At 39.8% G+C, this 17,976-nt stretch overlaps 1 protein-coding gene across 1 annotated transcript in view; it reads left to right on the plus strand.

The window, feature by feature from the left end:
• Positions 1 to 492: 492 nt before the first annotated feature.
• The window catches only part of LOC107043205, a gene marked incomplete at its 5' end in the record, with an annotated part of 75,649 nt that continues 58,165 nt past the window's right edge, over positions 493 to 17,976 (plus strand). Inside the window, 1 exon segment of the mRNA XM_015264573.1 lies at positions 493 to 652. Coding sequence (XP_015120059.1) covers positions 493 to 652 — 160 coding nt within the window.

The raw sequence follows: 17,976 nt of genomic DNA on the forward strand, positions 1-17,976 counted from the left end.
AATTGTTTCTTTGAAAAATGTTTTCCACATTTTATTTTTCCACGCCAATTTCTGTTTTTATCGTTATTTCATCAAATATTACATAATGTAAAATAGGAAAGAACATTTTTAACATATGACTTTTCAAGCCATTCTGGGGGCTTATTCTAGATTTATGTGAAGACGAATTCGTGTATAGAATGCGTCGCCGTTCACGGATCGTCTGGAGGATTACCATGGGTAACATATTTCTCTAGACGGTATCTCCCAAAAAATTTGGATAGGATGTTGAAATTTGCTGAGATTGTGGTTCTTATGATATTATATCAGAATGGGATTGTGAGCCGGCGAAATTGGATAGGTGGTTTAGAAAATATTCAACTTGATGCGAAAAACTCTTTTGCTCTGAGAACTAAAGTAATGGTCACATGGCTTCTGTCAAGTAGGCTTGCAATCCTATTTGTTTTTTATCTTCTACCAGTATTTTCATAATTTAAATGTGTTCTTTTTCAGTTAGGGGCCATCGCCCTGAATTTGGGAGTTCTCGTGTCGTCAATTTATGAGAGTATCTACGCACGGCGAGATGGAGACCCAACCAAATTGAAAGACATCACTGCTATGAGATCAACTACCATCAATAATCCAGGCTATCGAGAGCATCCGCCTACGAATGGTAAAATTTCTTTATATCTTTCTTCCCAAGTAATTTTTGTCTTTCATGTTTGCATAAAAATCGTATCATACAGTTTGGTGATGAATTATCTGTCATTAAATGTGGGTTTACAGAGACCCGGCGAAAATAATTCGTTTGAAGAAACAGCTGGTTGTCCCCATAGTGCACTTATTTACATGGAGGTATCCCTTAATATATTTTCACCTGGGCATAAGGTATCTCTACAGATTTGAACAGAAACCGAAGAAATCTCGTTATTAAAAGAAGAAACATGGAAATTTCCAAATAGGGACATGTTAAAATCGTTATATTACCGGTTATAACAATGGATCTAATAAATGGCATAGATAATATGGGGTCTTAATTTCAAGCAATTGATGAGACCTTGAAATCGATATGATATATCCCCGTCGGTCAAGTCCAAAGCCTACACAAGTGGCAAAAACAGTCATTTGCGAGGTGTAACATAACGTATCAATCTATAATAACTTACTGAAAAATGAACTGAATCAGATTCATCATATACCATTTTGAAGAATACTAAATGCTCTTCAAAATGATACGTAAATATTCTTGTCTAGTCCACATAGAAGCATTGAAAACTTCACCCAAACGTGATTTTCTAAGTGAAACATGAAAATTCAATTTTCACCTAAAACTCTTACAAGTTCATTAAAAATTGGCACAATTGAGCGAATCATTTTAAAGCTTATTCAATAAGATTACAATTGAGTACATTAAATGTATAGTTTATGAAAAAGGAAAAAGAACTTGAGCATAGGAAGCAAGGGAAACACCTTGGTTACTGGCATGGATTTTTCTATAGGGAATAGTAAATTTTTTTAATAGTCGATTTTTTAAATTAGCAGTAAATTTTTGGTGGGTGGCGGGAATGATCCTGCATTCTATTTCTCATATTAATTCATTGAATGATCAAACTCATGAAACGTATTGGTGTGAGCATGGTAAGGGTGCAGCCAATGAGTGCGCATGACATAGATGTGTGCTATAGCGGCAAAGTGTTGATGTATCTATGAGCTCGCTCGGCAGACACGTATCAATCATTTATTTGGTTGCGCTGTCACAATGAACGCAAAATCTGAACTCTCAAAAAGATTCTAACTAAAAATCTAATTTAATCCGCGAAAATATCAAACTCCGACTCAAGAGTCTCTGATGACTCGTTTCGCTGAAGCGAATAGGTAGGTTGCGTGTTGTGACATTGTCTGGTATTTCTAAAATTTCGGGCAATGTGAAAAGGTGCGTGTTGAGACAACAAGTGACAATCGACGTGAATTCTTTAATCTCTCGAATATTCAAAATATATTTATTTCGGTTATGGCAGTAAACTCGAGATGATCCTCAATAATAAGGGAAATAGTTCGTAAACAATACATTCCTGAGAACTCTTCACCCTTCAGAAGCACGCAGTCCCATATACACCGTTACTCATTTATTGTCCGGTGTGCTCGTGCTTGATCTAATTTAATTACTGTATTGTGGGGAAGAGGATATTATACAGTACAAAGAAAGATTATCGAGTTAATGAACAGTCTGTGTTCTAAAAAATAGAACTTAACTAAATTTATAAACAGAAAAACAAATGATTTTGTTACAGGCGGGTCGTCACCCAAAATAATAATAATAGAAATAGCCTATCGTTCAATAAGAAAAATGAAAGAAAGAAGAATAATCAATAATAATAATAATAATAATAGGTGGCGTGCCCATCGCCCAGTTAGGGAGTTCTGGTCCCTGGAGTCCCAGTCGTCTCCAGGGGTCTCCTCCCTGCCGCAGTAGCCACGGTGGTGTCGGCCTAACCAGCCGGCCCCAACTGTACCCGGTTCCGTCATCGAGCCGAGGCAGAGCCCCCCACAACCGGTCCCTCTCGGATGGGGACTGTGGATCAGTTGGGAGGGGCCGACGATCTGGAACCAATGGTAACGACCCGGCTGTGCAAAGTATTAGGTGGACGGAAAAACTCAAGGAGGACCTCATGCAGTCTTGGCAAGACTGTGAGCCAGCGCGGAAAGGCTATATGGCGAGAATGAGAGTCTTTTGGTGTGTGTTATGCACCCTGAGTTCTCGCATTTCTCAACTCAACATCTGAGAGATCAAGCCAGACGCTTGCGCCGCCAAGGATATGATTTGCTGGTTGTTCGACGAGAGTCGGTGGGTCTTCATCTTCCTGATGTACCTCAAGAGGGTGATGATCTCCAGCCAGAGCGGGCGACCCAGCAGAACAGCGAAGAATCAATGAGGACCACCCGAGACATAAGAGCAAGACGAGAAAGAGTAACTGGGAAGTTTCGTCGTCGGCTTCAACAACTGGCGTTTGAGAATGAGGTTTTGACCGCGGGACTCCCTCCGGATGTCAATTTGCTCGACCTGAACTGGGCTGTGTATGATGCGGCTCTTCGTTTGAAGCTTCATCCCCCAAGTGTGGGGTCATGCGAGGTGAAAACACAGAGGCACATTGCGCAGCTTCAGGCGAAGATCGAAGAGGCTAGGAAGCAGGCATCGCGCATTCAGTGTATGATTGAGTTCATCATCATTGGCAGACCTTTTACGGCTCGCGTCCGTAAAATATCTGCGGGTTTGCGCTATCACCATCACACACTGAATAAGGCAGTCTTTTCAGCTGACATTTTCTTTCTTGAAGTCCACTGGCTTGATGTCCGAGACTGAGGATTTCATCTGCGCATGTCAGGATGGTGTAATAAATACCCTGGTCTATCGAAGCTGTGTTATGGGGTTGCAAGTTCCTGATACCCGGTGTCGGGCTTGCGAACCATTCCACGAAACTCTGATGCATCTCCTGTCGGCCTGCCCGAGATATGCTCTCACAAGTTATATTCATCGTCATAATGCGGCCCTAAAAGTGCGTTATTTCCATCTGCGGCACTCCTATGGAATAGACAGAACGCCACTGCTGCCATATGCTCTAGGAGATATTGAGTCCGTTGTCGTGAATGAGAGGTGTAAGATTTACTGGAACTTCTCCTTCGCGACCGTCAGGCCAATCGTTGCAACAAAACCTGACGTCGTTCTCTACGATTTTGATAACAAAATCATCTATGTCATCGAGTTTTCAGCTCCTGCTGAGAGCAATATCACGGTAAAAGAAGAGGAGAAACGGCTTAAGTACCAGCCGCTTCTGTTTGAGCTACGTCAAGCAAATCGGGGATTTAAAGTGAAGTTGGTTGTTCTCATTATTGGTTCTTTAGGGGGAATGAAACAGCCATTTATATCTAAGCTCGAAACCATCCCGGCCTGTAGGCGTCAAGCCTTTATGTTGGCTAGCCAAATACAAAAGGCCGTCATCCTTGGGTCTCTTCGTCTACTTAGACAGCATGATTCTGGACTGCAATAGAGCTTACCATCCGGTTGGAGGGAGCACTATTGCAGAGCGATTAGGAAAAATTTGTTACGCTTAGCTTGCTGGGCGGTCTTCGAGGTGAAGTCGGAACCCTCGAGGATNCAGCCATTTATATCTAAGCTCGAAACCATCCCGGCCTGTAGGCGTCAAGCCTTTATGTTGGCTAGCCAAATACAAAAGGCCGTCATCCTTGGGTCTCTTCGTCTACTTAGACAGCATGATTCTGGACTGCAATAGAGCTTACCATCCGGTTGGAGGGAGCACTATTGCAGAGCGATTAGGAAAAATTTGTTACGCTTAGCTTGCTGGGCGGTCTTCGAGGTGAAGTCGGAACCCTCGAGGATCACTGAGCGATCCCATTTACATGGAAAAGATAATAATAATACAAAATGCCGGAAACTCCGGCCCACTCTACTCGATACAGTCCAAAAGAATTACGATGCAAAAATATCTGTTGAATTGCTATCCGGAGAAACACCGAATAGGCTCAGCTGTTCATTTATTAATTCCCCAAGAACAAATGTACGGTGAGCAGGTCCGTAGACACTGCCTAGGCTTCTACAATACCTCTTACCCGCGATACTAGCCGAGATATGTCCTCTCTCTCCATTGCGCCTCCGGAGAACAACGATACAAAGGAAACGAAAATAAAATAATAAACCCAATTAATAATATCGCAGAATATACCGTAGTTAATGCCAATCGATTAGTGCTAATATTATCTGTAGCTAAGACGCTCGTAACGCTTACAATAAATTATTGTATTTCACTCTGGCAAGCACCGACTGGACGGCCACGCGGTTTTATCAACATGGAGTTGATAGCCTCTATTCGCAATGAGATTCCTCCTATCAGGGAAGCTGACAGGAGCTTCAATGAGCCTCAAAATGATCTCGTACTCACTAATGACGCCGTCGCACCAATGACAATATTTAATATGTGCACACTCACTCTAATCATTCGTCCTGACTCAATATTACGCCTCGGCTCTGTCCTTCGCCACGTGATCGCCCGATGAATAGAATATTCGCATGTATATTCGCCGCCTGTATTTCGCCTTGGAATTGCCCTCAGTCGCCTCAAAAACCTCCGGATAAGGTCCGGAGAACCTTGTTCCCACCTCCGTTGTCGAGTCTGCACGAAAAGCTTCTTAATTGGACCCACACAATAGATACAAAAATTAGAGAAACTTAAAGCGATGCAAAGCGATTGACAGCAGAGATGGAAGTGAAGATGAAGGCGGAAATCGTCATTGCCCTCTCAATCTCATACTGTCTCACTCCATTTCTCTCGGGCCTTGACATTCGTCCTGAATTTGAATAGTAACCAATCCCGGCCTCATTTGCATATTTCGCCGGCCCCGTGCTGTCCGGTGGTGCCGTCTATTCTCTGAGGTGCGTATCCCCGGTGGTCAGGTGATCTGTGATGTCTTTCCGGTGTAGAGGGTTACCTTGTAGATGGGCCTCAACGATTACCCATACTATTGACGGTTTGCATGTGTGTGTTTGGGTGAGCTCCGGAACGTGCTGCGCCCTCGTGGAATATTCTTTTGGGTCCGCAGGAGATCTGAATTACCCCACGGGACAATGTTATGACAAGTGTGAAGGGCGTGACTGTGTGAGATTTTCGTTTGTTGTTTTCCATGGGTTCAGGGCATGGTGCCTTGTTCCACAGGTCTACAGGTAGTCCTGTCTGGTGGCTGCTAACTTCCTGGTATTCCTGGTGAGTCAGGACTCCTCGTTGGCATTCATCATTCCACTCATTCTTCCGTTTTCTTAATTCTAAGCTCGCTACTTGAGAGCGGGGCATGTGAACGTATTAGTATTACCTTATTTCATTTCCCCACACGTCCAATCGAGGACACAACGAACCCACTTCGTCACAGCGCTGATGGGTGCTTTCGGCTCATAAAATTCAATTCCTCTCCAATTTGTTGTGGTCCTGTTAATTCTTTCATGTGTGACTTGATTCGCAATTAAAAATTCTTTGAACAATCCTGTCAAATGAAAACAATTTCATTAAGATTATGTGAGGTTCATCGGTTGTTGCGGGGTATGAGCCTGAGTATGCCATTCCCACTCATACCGATCCATGCGTGGTTGCAGAGTGGGGACGTACGACGAACGTTCAATGAGTTCAGGTGTTTCGTTTGTAGATCAACAGGTGGTGAAACGGAAGGGGAGTCTTATTGTTCTCGAGCTCTGATTCAATCGCTCAGCACGAAATTTTCCAATTTTCAAGTAACTATTTAAGTGTGCATTTGACCATTTTTTGAATATTGATTTTATTTATTAGATTGACAGATTGGTCTCTCATCCTCTAAGGGTGTCAAATAATTTTTATTGGATGTTATTCTAATTATTGAAATTATTGTGTTTGGGAATATTTAAGTCTATTATTTTTATTTTTGAAAAATTCGTGAAGAACATTCTGCAAATCGAAAAAATAAAACGCTTTGATTTGCCAACACCAAACACGGGTTCATCCACGGAATTCCACGAAAGAGGCAGTAATTGTGAAATGATGCAAAATCAGCATCGTACTACTTGCGCTCGGGCATTGACCGAAGGCGCATTTGCCAATTTTTTAAAATTAATCAGCAGTCTTCTCCTAGCTTCAATCGAGAGCGTACCAAGGGGCGAACTCCTCCTGACCACTAGATACCTGATTGCGGAATCAGTAAATCCTCCTGTCCGGCGTTTATCTTAGTAGTCCGAGTATCGGGATCGTTCAGACCACAATTACGCAAAACTTCGTAGTGATCAATCCCGCGAATGAACTTTAAAATAAAAACTTCTGTGCGAAATCAGCTGACGAGGTGAAAAATTACTTGCTACGGTTTGGTGAAAGGTTTCATATATTTTCAATTAGTTACTTTCAACTATAAAATTCATATATTGTAATATCGACGATAAACAAAAAGGTGATTGGACTCAGAAAATAGGCCGACACAAGAGTAAGTAACTAGATATCACACTAATCTGGTTTTTCAAAGGAAAATTTCATCTGGTCTCTCTCTCTCTCTCTCTCTCTCTCTCTCTCTCTCTCTCTCTCTCTCTCTCAGAATAACAATACGTTTTTGTTGAATGCCTACTAATGAATTTAAAGTTATATATTCTATAAAATAAAAAAAAAACAATTTTGCTTTAAAAGAATTCGAGTCTTTTTCTGATCAAAATAAAATTATTAGTCAAAATTGAAATAATAAACTGTCGTCTCTGAAGTCAATTATATTTTATTATTGAACATATTCGAATCCAATTATATACCCTCAATCATTTTAATTGACAAATATGTCTAACACTTTAAAGGTAGGGAATCCACACTACACAAAAATAATTATTTTATTGCGCGGGAGGGAAATTGAAAGTATATTGAATAACCATACTTTCAATTTTCCGTATCCAACTAAATAGTATTAAAATGCGTCTTGCGTTGGTAAACCTGTCGAGTGTTTTCTCTCTCTCAGTTGCATGGTCCAACCCATACCTTTCCCATCATACTCACTGACATTCGAAATGCGCCCCTGCGCGTCTGGTCGTAATTGCCCCGAAACTTATAATTTTCAAAATCATTTGTTTAAATAACTTTCTAATGAAATCTGAAAACAATCTGAAACTTATATGTGTTCTCAAGAAAGATTTCATTTCTCGCCCACTAGTTTTTCCTAATAGTTCATTATTTTTTTGGTTGCCATGGAAATTTCCTTAATTGAGAGTGGGGTAACCTCGGAGGTTATAGCTGGAGGGGTTACAAAAACATCAAAATTTTATTTCTTTTCTTCTTGAAACTGAGATCTGATGAAAATGTGCAAGAATTCTCAATGATGCAACAGACTTAGAAATTTCCCTCATGAATTTTCCAGTGTTTTTCCATTATTTTGACATTTCAGCCGAAACACTATTCAGAGTCACTATATATCCACAGTAAAAAATCATGATATATTCTTTCCGTGAATTGTGCTACGAGTGCATAAAGATATGCTTTTCTGCATGCACACATGGGACGTCCGTTGTTTGCTGTACGCGCTGTAGTGGGGGTAAAGTGGATGTTTTTGTGCACGGAGTGTGTAAAGCAAATCGGAAAATTAGCGCTTCATACATTCCAAACTGTCCCATCAGTTAGCTATAATAAGCACGCCGGACTTGGTTGAAATCTAGGATGATAATGTGGGGCCAGATATAGGCGCGGATCTCGGTCAGGCGTTGGTTGCTGGTCATTGGGCGTACTCAATTAATCATTACTTGAATACATGACATAATCATATGAGTCATTAATATAAAAGTAATTCAATCTTATTCCTGAGGCAGGTTCAAGGAAAAAAATTGATTCAATACCGACATGCAATTGGCACGGGTCTGGCTGCCAAACTATTCATGCCAATTATCAATAATAACCCAAACAAAATAACAGATTATTTTCAGGATTATTTTTAACATTAAGTGCACCCTTCCTAGCGGACCCAGTGGAGACTCGGACTCTACTTTTTCCAAGTTTTCAGAGAAATGAGAGAGTTGGGAGATAGTTGGCGTGAAAGGGCTAATTCTTAACTCATCAGGGCTTTCAGGGTGTGGATAGCTGGAACGAGGGATTTTTTGGTGCTTATAGGGTGGTGACCCTTGAGAATTTATCCTTTACTCTTCTGAACCTTATATTTCCTGATTTACACACAGTGATCCTTATTTTTTCTAACCCATTTTTCTAAAATATGGGCCCTTTGCAACCCCTTCATGTTCCCATGACCCTTAGATTTTGAACCTTAGAATTGCTGAGCCTGAAAAATGTTAAATCGTCGAAATTTTGACAATAATTTTCCTCGCGATAATCAGCTAATATAATGTGATTCCAATACTTACAATCAGACCTTGACTATTTTATTTTCACGATTGCACACTTACTGAGCAACTCTAATGAGGTCACCCTTATAATTTTTTCTCCCCTTACTATGTTTACGCTTTGAACCTTGCAATTTTACCCTTCAAATTTCAATCTTATGATTTCATTCACTATGATTTGTAAGGATATTTTCCCGGGTTCTTCACCCAGGAAAAATCCAAACTACTTTTTAGCCTTCTCTATCGCTCATACAGGGTGACAAATGGGAAGTTGCCTAAATTATACCCACATGTTTTCGCTTCCTACTGAGACCCGTAAGGTTAAGTCCATTAGATATATACTAGAGTGTTGTCAGTTTCTATTGAGACGCTACAAGAAGCACTACGTGTGCTTCAAAATGAGTAACCTAGTGACGTCCTCCAGACTTCCAGGAGTCGCGATTCCACCCGAAACCGCTATGCATTCAGCCTTTCATTGGTCTGTGGCTCTTTCAGTCGTCTCTATATGTCTCTTCCTGTTCCTCTTATCGTAAATTTAAGAATGTAACCATTTATTTAAGGGAATTTCAACCCGTAATGAGATAATCTCGTTACAGATTCCATTCTCATCATCTCATCCCTACGACAGCTTTCACCACTAAACCGACGGCTGGAGTTCAATAACTAAGCTACGAGCCACCACTAGCTGGGGCTTGGTTATCGACATACCAATATTCAGCTCAAGACTGGGCCAGATATTGATATATCAAGGGCCGGCTACCCGCCCCTTTCCCGAGACTCCAGCCCTAGTGCTTAGGGATGGTTGAACCTCGGGCCGAGTTTGGACCAAGTTTTTTCAATACTGGTGTTACCTCCCGGGGCGAAGGGTGAACTTTTCAGGCTGGTATTGCCCCCCTTCCCCTTCGTCTCTTGTTTTTATCCGCATCACCAAATTCACTCATAGGAAATTATGTCTGCGGCATCGACAGCGAATTGATAATCCCTAAAAAACAAAAACAAATGTTTTTGTAAAAAAAGTGCGTCAAGAAAAAGTTTTGTTTGGTTTTTACTAGACGGTTGAAATTTTTAAAAAACATATAGAAATCAAAATGGAAGCTAAGTCAGGAATTTTAAATAAATGGGTATAGTACACGATCAGATTTCTATAAGAAAAATAGTTCTCAATTAAAAAAAGGGTTTGAAAAGAATTATTTATAAAATGAAAAATCAGTAGGAGTACGACCAACGTCCTTGGCGCGGATCAGCAGGTGGAGGATTAGATTAATATAGACAGTGAGTAGAAAAAATCTGCGCCAAGAATGTTGGTTCTGTTCCTACTAATTTTTATTTTATGGAGAATTTTTTTAAAATCCTTTTTTTTATTGAGAATTGTTTTTCTTCTAGAAATCTGATCGTGTACAGTTTTCATTTATTTGACATTCCTGACTCGTCTTTCGTTTTTATTTCTTTGTATTTCTCAAAAATTTCAACTTTCCAATAACAGCCAAACAAAACTTTTTCTTGGCGCAGTTTTTTTACAGAAACGTTTGTTTTTGTTTTGTCCGGAGATTTCACTCATTTTATCAAAAGAAGCACAGAATTATCAACATATCATGAGGAAGTTGTTCTTTTCAATTCAACTCATTTGTTTTTTCACAAGATAGACCATTCTTTCAATTATTAATTGAAGGAAAAAACCCCACATGCATTGTTTTTACTGACTCGATCATTTACTATGATTTTATTAGGTGTACAAATAAGGCATAGGACACTTCGATTCCGTGTCATGAAAGGAATTCAAAGTTACCGCTTACATATGATAGGTGAGGTTTATTATGTAGTATCAAAACATAAGGGAGTCATAAACATAACCTTAAATTTTGTGAATAAAACATGCAGACCGATAAGCTATTTATTACACTGCATTCGCTACGAATTCCATCAAGGAAAAACTGTTAGGAAAGCATGTCAATCGATTTGTTCTGTTCTTGAGGACAACATTGTATCTAAAAGTACATGTGAGTATTGGTATAAGCGATTTAAAGAAGGTGATTTCGACGTTAGTGACCATGAACGTACCGGGGCCCCTGTAAGGGAGGATAACCAGGAATTGCAAGCGTTGCTGGATGAATACTCTAGCCAGACGGAAAAACAACTTGCAAAACAGCTTGGAGTAACTCAACAGATCGTTTCCTATCACTTAAACGCAAGGGGAAAGTGTCGAAAAGAAACAAAGTGGGTACCATACTTTTTGACTCAAGAAAATAAAGATAGCCGACTTGACATATGTCGGAGTCTTTAAAATAAGCAACATAGAAAGTCTTTTTTGTGGAAAATTGTGACCGGCGATGAAACGTGGATTTATTTTGATAATCGAAAACGCAAATATCATTGGGTTAATCCCGGCGAGCCAACGACATCGACACCGAAGCGCAATATTCACTGTAAGAAGATCATGCTGTGTATATGGTGGGATATGAAAGGCGTCCTGCATTATGAACTTTTGAAGTCTGGGGAGACAGTTACTGCCGATCGCTATCGTCAACAATTAATAAGATTGAACCAAGAAATTGAACAAAAACGTGCATTTACTGGCAAAGGAAAACATTCAGTAATATTGCTCCATGACAACGCCAGGTCTCTTGTGGGTAAACCGGTCAAAGATACGTTAATGGCTCTTGGATGGGAAATTGTGCCACACTCGGCGTATTCACCAGACTTAGCTCCAACTGATTTTCACTTGTTTCGGAAGATGCAAAACGAATTGACTGATGTGCGATCCAAAACATTTGAAGAAGTGTAAAAATGGGTCGATAATTTCCTCGCCTCGCAAGACGAAACTTTCTTTGAAAAAGGCATACGTGAATTACCTAACAGATGGCTGAAGGTTATTCAAAATTATGGAGATTATTTCGATAAATAAATGTAGTTTACTTTTTTTCGAAAATGAATTTTAAATTTTTTGCAAAGTGACCTAAAACTTATTTGTACACCTAATACACTTAGTTTGTTTCCATGCAATTTTTTCTTTGATTTTCTATGAGGATTGTCTTTTTTGGTGAGATGGATTAATTTCCCTTCAGGAACAGTCGAACAAAATGTTTGGATATAAAAATTTTGTAAAAATGTTGACTTGATAGATATGTTTATAAAAATATATGTTTTTTTTTATTTTGAAGATATCACTAATGTTGTTGAAATAGTCACAAAAGTATCTTCTTGTTCCTCGCATTTCACTGTAACCTAATAGAAACTATTGTCCCCACAAAACTGATAACTGTTATCACTCGAAGAAAAATGAATATTTTGTTCTAAAATTTAATTATCCGTGAACATTTGATAGTTTATCATAAAATTTTTGGTAAAGAGCAGTTCTGCTAGATTTCAAACATAGATCATAACCTCACAAACTGTCTTCATCTCCGAGGTCCGGATACATAGGGCGGTAGGTAAAGACTTTTTTTCCTCTTAACCCCTGATAGGAAAAAAATCATGGATTCCGGGAAAAATCTGAAAGAAATATTTGTTAAACGGATTTTTTTATATTGAAAATTAAAAGTTGACCAATAAACGTTGAGGAATATGATGCCCGAAGTTGACTCAAAATGGCGGAAAAACATCCGGCAACGTCGCAGATAACGTGAAGTGGGTTGATGAAATGTTAGGGTTTTTTTCTAATGAAATCTTGGTCATGCGTTATAAAAACTGCAAGATGGGAAAATGGAATAATTTATTACCTTTTATAACCAATATGCGCAGATGATATAGAAATAAGCGTGGGTGAACGAAGGTGTGAGCATTTGGCGGCGAAGAACCAAAAGTTAATTTTAGAATAAAGAAGGGGTTTTCAGTTTAGAATGAAATAGATGAAAATGGAAGGATGATTTATACATGAAGGAAATAATTTAGAACATTAACTATTGGTCTTGGGCATTAAAGAGGATGTTCATGTCCTTCTGGTAAGGGCTGGATATTTAAATTACACACCAAGTGCCTGCAGGGCGATTTCTAATTATTCATCGCGGACTAAAAACGTCTTGCGAAATTTTGGGACATTTATTTTCGCATGCGTGTAGTCCTGACGACCAGTGAACATCTGAAGTATGCACAAGGTCTCTCGGGGTCCATTTTAAATGATTCTTCCGGAAATAGAGGTACACCAAATACAACTTCAAATGCACGTGGTCCCGATGACCACTGGAAATTTAAATCGTGCACCAAGTCCCTACAATACAAATTTTAACGTTTTTTCGGCGAATGAAATTTTTTGGACAATCTTTCGGACATGCATTTTCAGATGAACGTGGTCCCGAAGATCACAGAGAATCTAAATCGTGCACCAAATTCCTACTAGACAATTTGTAACTTTTTCTCGGGGAATTAAATTTTTCCGACAACCAATGGGACATGTATTTTCTGATGCACGTGGTCCCGATGACCAGTGGGGATATGAATCATGCACCATGTTCTTGCTAGATAATTTTTGACATTTCCTCGGGGAATAGAATTTTTTCGACAACGTATGGGACATGTATTTTCCGATGCACGTGGTCCCGATGACCAGTGGGAAGTTAAATCATGCACCAAGTTCCCAATAGTCAAATTTTCGTTTTTCTTCGGGGAATTGAATTTTTCCGACAACTTATGGGAAGTGTATTTTCAGATGCACGTGGTCCCGATGACCAGTGGGAAATTAAATCATGCACCAAGTTTCTGCTAGATAATTTTTGACTTTTCCTCGGGGAATTGAATTTTTTCGACAACGTATGGGACATGTATTTTCGAATGCACATAGTCCCGATGACCACTGGAAATTTAAATCGTGCACCAAGTTCCCACCACACAATTTTTAATGTGTCCTGGGGGAATTAAATTTTTGCGACAACAAATGGTACATGTATTTTCAGACCCACGTAGTCTCGATGAACACTGGGCATTTAAATCTTGCAACAAGTCCCTATTAAACAATAACTTTTCCTCGGGCAATTAGATTTTTCCGACAATTTATGGGACATGTATTTTCAGATGCACGTAGTCCCGATGACGAGTGGGAATTTAAATCATGCACCAAGTTCCTACTAGGCAATTTTTTATTTTTCTTCGGGGAATTGAACAACCTATGGGACATGTATTTTCAGATGCACGTGGTCCCCATAACATCTGGGAATTTAATTCGTGCACCAACTTCGTACTAGCCCATTTTTAACTTTTCCTCGGGGAATGAAATTTCTTCGACAAACTTTGAGACATGGATTTTCAGATGCACGTAGTCTCGATGACCACTGGGAAGTTAAATCGTGTAACAAGTCCCTACTAAACAATTTTCAAACTTTCCTCGGGGAATTACATTTTTCCGACAACCAATGGGACATGTATTTTCAGATGCACGTGGCATTCGAATGCGACAACATATGGGACATGTAATTTCAGATGCACGTGGCATTCGAATGCGACAACATATGGGACATGTATTTTCAGATGCACGTAGTCCCGATGACCAGTGGGAATTTAAATCATGCACCAAGTTCCTACTAGTCAATTTTTGATTTTTCTTCGGGGAATTGAATAACCTATGGGACATGTATTTTCAGAAGCGCGTGGTCCTGATGACGACTGGGCATTTAAATCGTGCACCAAGTTCCCACCAGGCAATTTTGAACTTTTCCTCGGGGAATTAAATTTTTGCGACAACCAATGGGACATGTATTTTCCGATGCACGTGGTCCCCATAACATCTGGGAATTTAAATCGTGCACCAACTTCGTACTAGCCCATTTTTAACTTTTCCTCGGGGAATGAAATTTCTTCGACAAACTTTGAGACATGGATTTTCAGATGCACGTAGTCTCGATGACCACTGGGAAGTTAAATCGTGTAACAAGTCCCTACTAAACAATTTTCAAACTTTCCTCGGGGAATTACATTTTTCCGACAACCAGTGGGACATGTATTTTCAGATGCACGTGGCATTCGAATGCGACAACATATGGGACATGTATTTTCAGATGCACGTAGTCCCGATGACCAGTGGGAATTTAAATCATGCACCAAGTTCCTACTAGTCAATTTTTGATTTTTCTTCGGGGAATTGAATAACCTATGGGACATGTATTTTCAGAAGCGCGTGGTCCTGATGACGACTGGGCATTTAAATCGTGCACCAAGTTCCCACCAGGCAATTTTGAACTTTTCCTCGGGGAATTAAATTTTTGCGACAACCAATGGGACATGTATTTTCCGATGCACGTGGTCCCCATAACATCTGGGAATTTAAATCGTGCACCAACTTCGTACTAGCCCATTTTTAACTTTTCCTCGGGGAATGAAATTTCTTCGACAAACTTTGAGACATGGATTTTCAGATGCACGTAGTCTCGATGACCACTGGGAAGTTAAATCGTGTAACAAGTCCCTACTAAACAATTTTCAAACTTTCCTCGGGGAATTACATTTTTCCGACAACCAATGGGACATGTATTTTCAGATGCACGTGGCATTCGAATGCGACAACATATGGGACATGTATTTTCAGATGCACGTAGTCCCGATGACCAGTGGGAATTTAAATCATGCACCAAGTTCCTACTAGTCAATTTTTGATTTTTCTTCGGGGAATTGAATAACCTATGGGACACGTATTTTCCGAAGCACGTGGTCCTGATGACGACTGGGCATTTAAATCGTGCACCAAGTTCCCACCAGGCAATTTTGAACTTTTCCTCGGGGAATTAAATTTTTGCGACAACCAATGGGACATGTATTTTCCGATGCACGTGGTCCCCATAACATCTGGGAATTTAAATCGTGCACCAACTTCGTACTAGCCCATTTTTAACTTTTCCTCGGGGAATGAAATTTCTTCGACAAACTTTGAGACATGGATTTTCAGATGCACGTAGTCTCGATGACCACTGGGAAGTTAAATCGTGTAACAAGTCCCTACTAAACAATTTTCAAACTTTCCTCGGGGAATTACATTTTTCCGACAACCAGTGGGACATGTATTTTCAGATGCACGTGGCATTCGAATGCGACAACATATGGGACATGTATTTTCAGATGCACGTAGTCCCGATGACCAGTGGGAATTTAAATCATGCACCAAGTTCCTACTAGTCAATTTTTGATTTTTCTTCGGGGAATTGAATAACCTATGGGACATGTATTTTCAGAAGCGCGTGGTCCTGATGACGACTGGGCATTTAAATCGTGCACCAAGTTCCCACCAGGCAATTTTGAACTTTTCCTCGGGGAATTAAATTTTTGCGACAACCAATGGGACATGTATTTTCAGATGTACGTAGTCTCGATGATCACTGGGAAAATAAATCGTGCAAAAAGTCCCTAGTGAACAGTTTTCAACTTTTCCTCGGGCAATTGCATTTTTCCGACAACCTATGGGACATGTATGTTTAAATGCACGTGGTCCCCATGACCAGTGAAAATTTAAATCAGGCACCAATTTCCTACTGTTGAAATATAGCGCCCTACGCCAGTCTCCCTCTTTACCGACAGTGTGGCAGACTGTGTCGCCACGGCGCCGTTGCGCCTCTCGGTGATATACTCGTACTATGCATCACTTGTGCCGCGACCGTTGTCACATTGCGTGTCTGAATAAAGCTTAATCACTTTTACGATAATAAAACTGTGTTTAATCGTTATTTCAATCCTAAATAACCCTTCAGGTTATGGGCCGAGCACACTTCAACTGTGCGGGATTAAAATTTATCATAAATTAAAGGATTGAAAGCGATAAATCGGAAATTCCAAAAAGGACGCTATCCGGCGGCCGGGCACGTGTCCGGGTGGATCACGCGATACAAAGCAATATCCAGAAAGAGGAAAAATCGAGACGGGCTGGGTGAGTGACGACTGACGGGAAGAAAAAATGAAAAGTACTCAGAGAAAAAGTAAGTACTGAAAAATGCATTAATTAAGTGAAGTGAATTGGTGAGAACGAAAAAATAGAAGGGATCAAAATGGCGGCTGGAAATCAATTGTCCACGACGCCGACCTGAAATCGAGAATTTTAGATTAAAAAGAATTAATAAAGAAATCCCATTAAATTCACAAAAATCACTGAAAAGCATAAAATATCTTTTATCATAAATAAAATCATATTTAAAGAAAAACAAAAGAAGAAAGCCAAGTGACGCCGAGACAATAGTTTCTCGGCGGGGAAGGCAAGCACAGGCTTCAACAAGCTTCAACAAGTAGACGCAACGGGTGAGTAACGCGCGCAACCGGGGCGCGCCTGAGAGAGAGGGATGACTGCAGTCCCACACACATTGCTCGAGCAAGGCGAGAACAAAAAGAAATAGAAAGAAAAACTAAAATTAGTGTGAGTATAAAAATTGGTGTGAAAAACAACGATTCTCTCTTTCTCGGCCGCATTCCGCGTGTGTGCGGGGTCCACCAGCGTAATATAAAGTAATAAAATGAAATCAACACACTGGTGCAAAATTGAAATTTACAAATTAAGGATGCATCCAAATCAAAATATTTAATTGGTGAGGATATTGAATTTAGAAATATTTAATAGGCGAAAATAACAAATTAAATATCTGATGGGTCGAATCAATGAAATTGAAATTTAAAATTGCTATCTTTAGACGAAGATATTTATAAATAAATAATTACAGCTGATAAAGAATTTCTGTATGAAGTGTGGAGACTTCTAATTAGACATCTAATCGAAGGAAACCACGAGGGAGAAGTAGTCTTCCTGGCAATAATAGACGATAAAGTAGATGTACTTCCAGACGAAGGAACTGGATATGTAACAGGCGAGACATCAGGCATATGTGTAAATAGGCGAGCATACTATACACATTAGAAACACGCAATATTAAGACGTCAAATTGCTTGAGAAATTTAAATCAATCTCTCGCAATCATAAAAGACTTGAATGTGTTTGGAGGAGGTCTTATGTTTAGATTTTCTGAAGAGCACATTCATTCTGAATTCGGTTTGTTTATGTTTAGCAAGTCGAGTTTGGGATTTCGGACCTGAATATAAAAAATGTAACCAGATACAATAATCCTAAATTTTCCGTCTCTTCAAACTAGATAAGAGAGATTTCTCAGAGGATCAATGGGGATGTCTAACTGTGTTAGAATCTGCATTGTTGG

This window comes from Diachasma alloeum, unplaced genomic scaffold (genome assembly GCF_001412515.2).
Source record: "Diachasma alloeum isolate Michigan unplaced genomic scaffold, Dall2.0 Dall_scaffold_00555, whole genome shotgun sequence".
Taxonomy (NCBI): Eukaryota; Metazoa; Arthropoda; class Insecta; order Hymenoptera; family Braconidae; genus Diachasma; species Diachasma alloeum.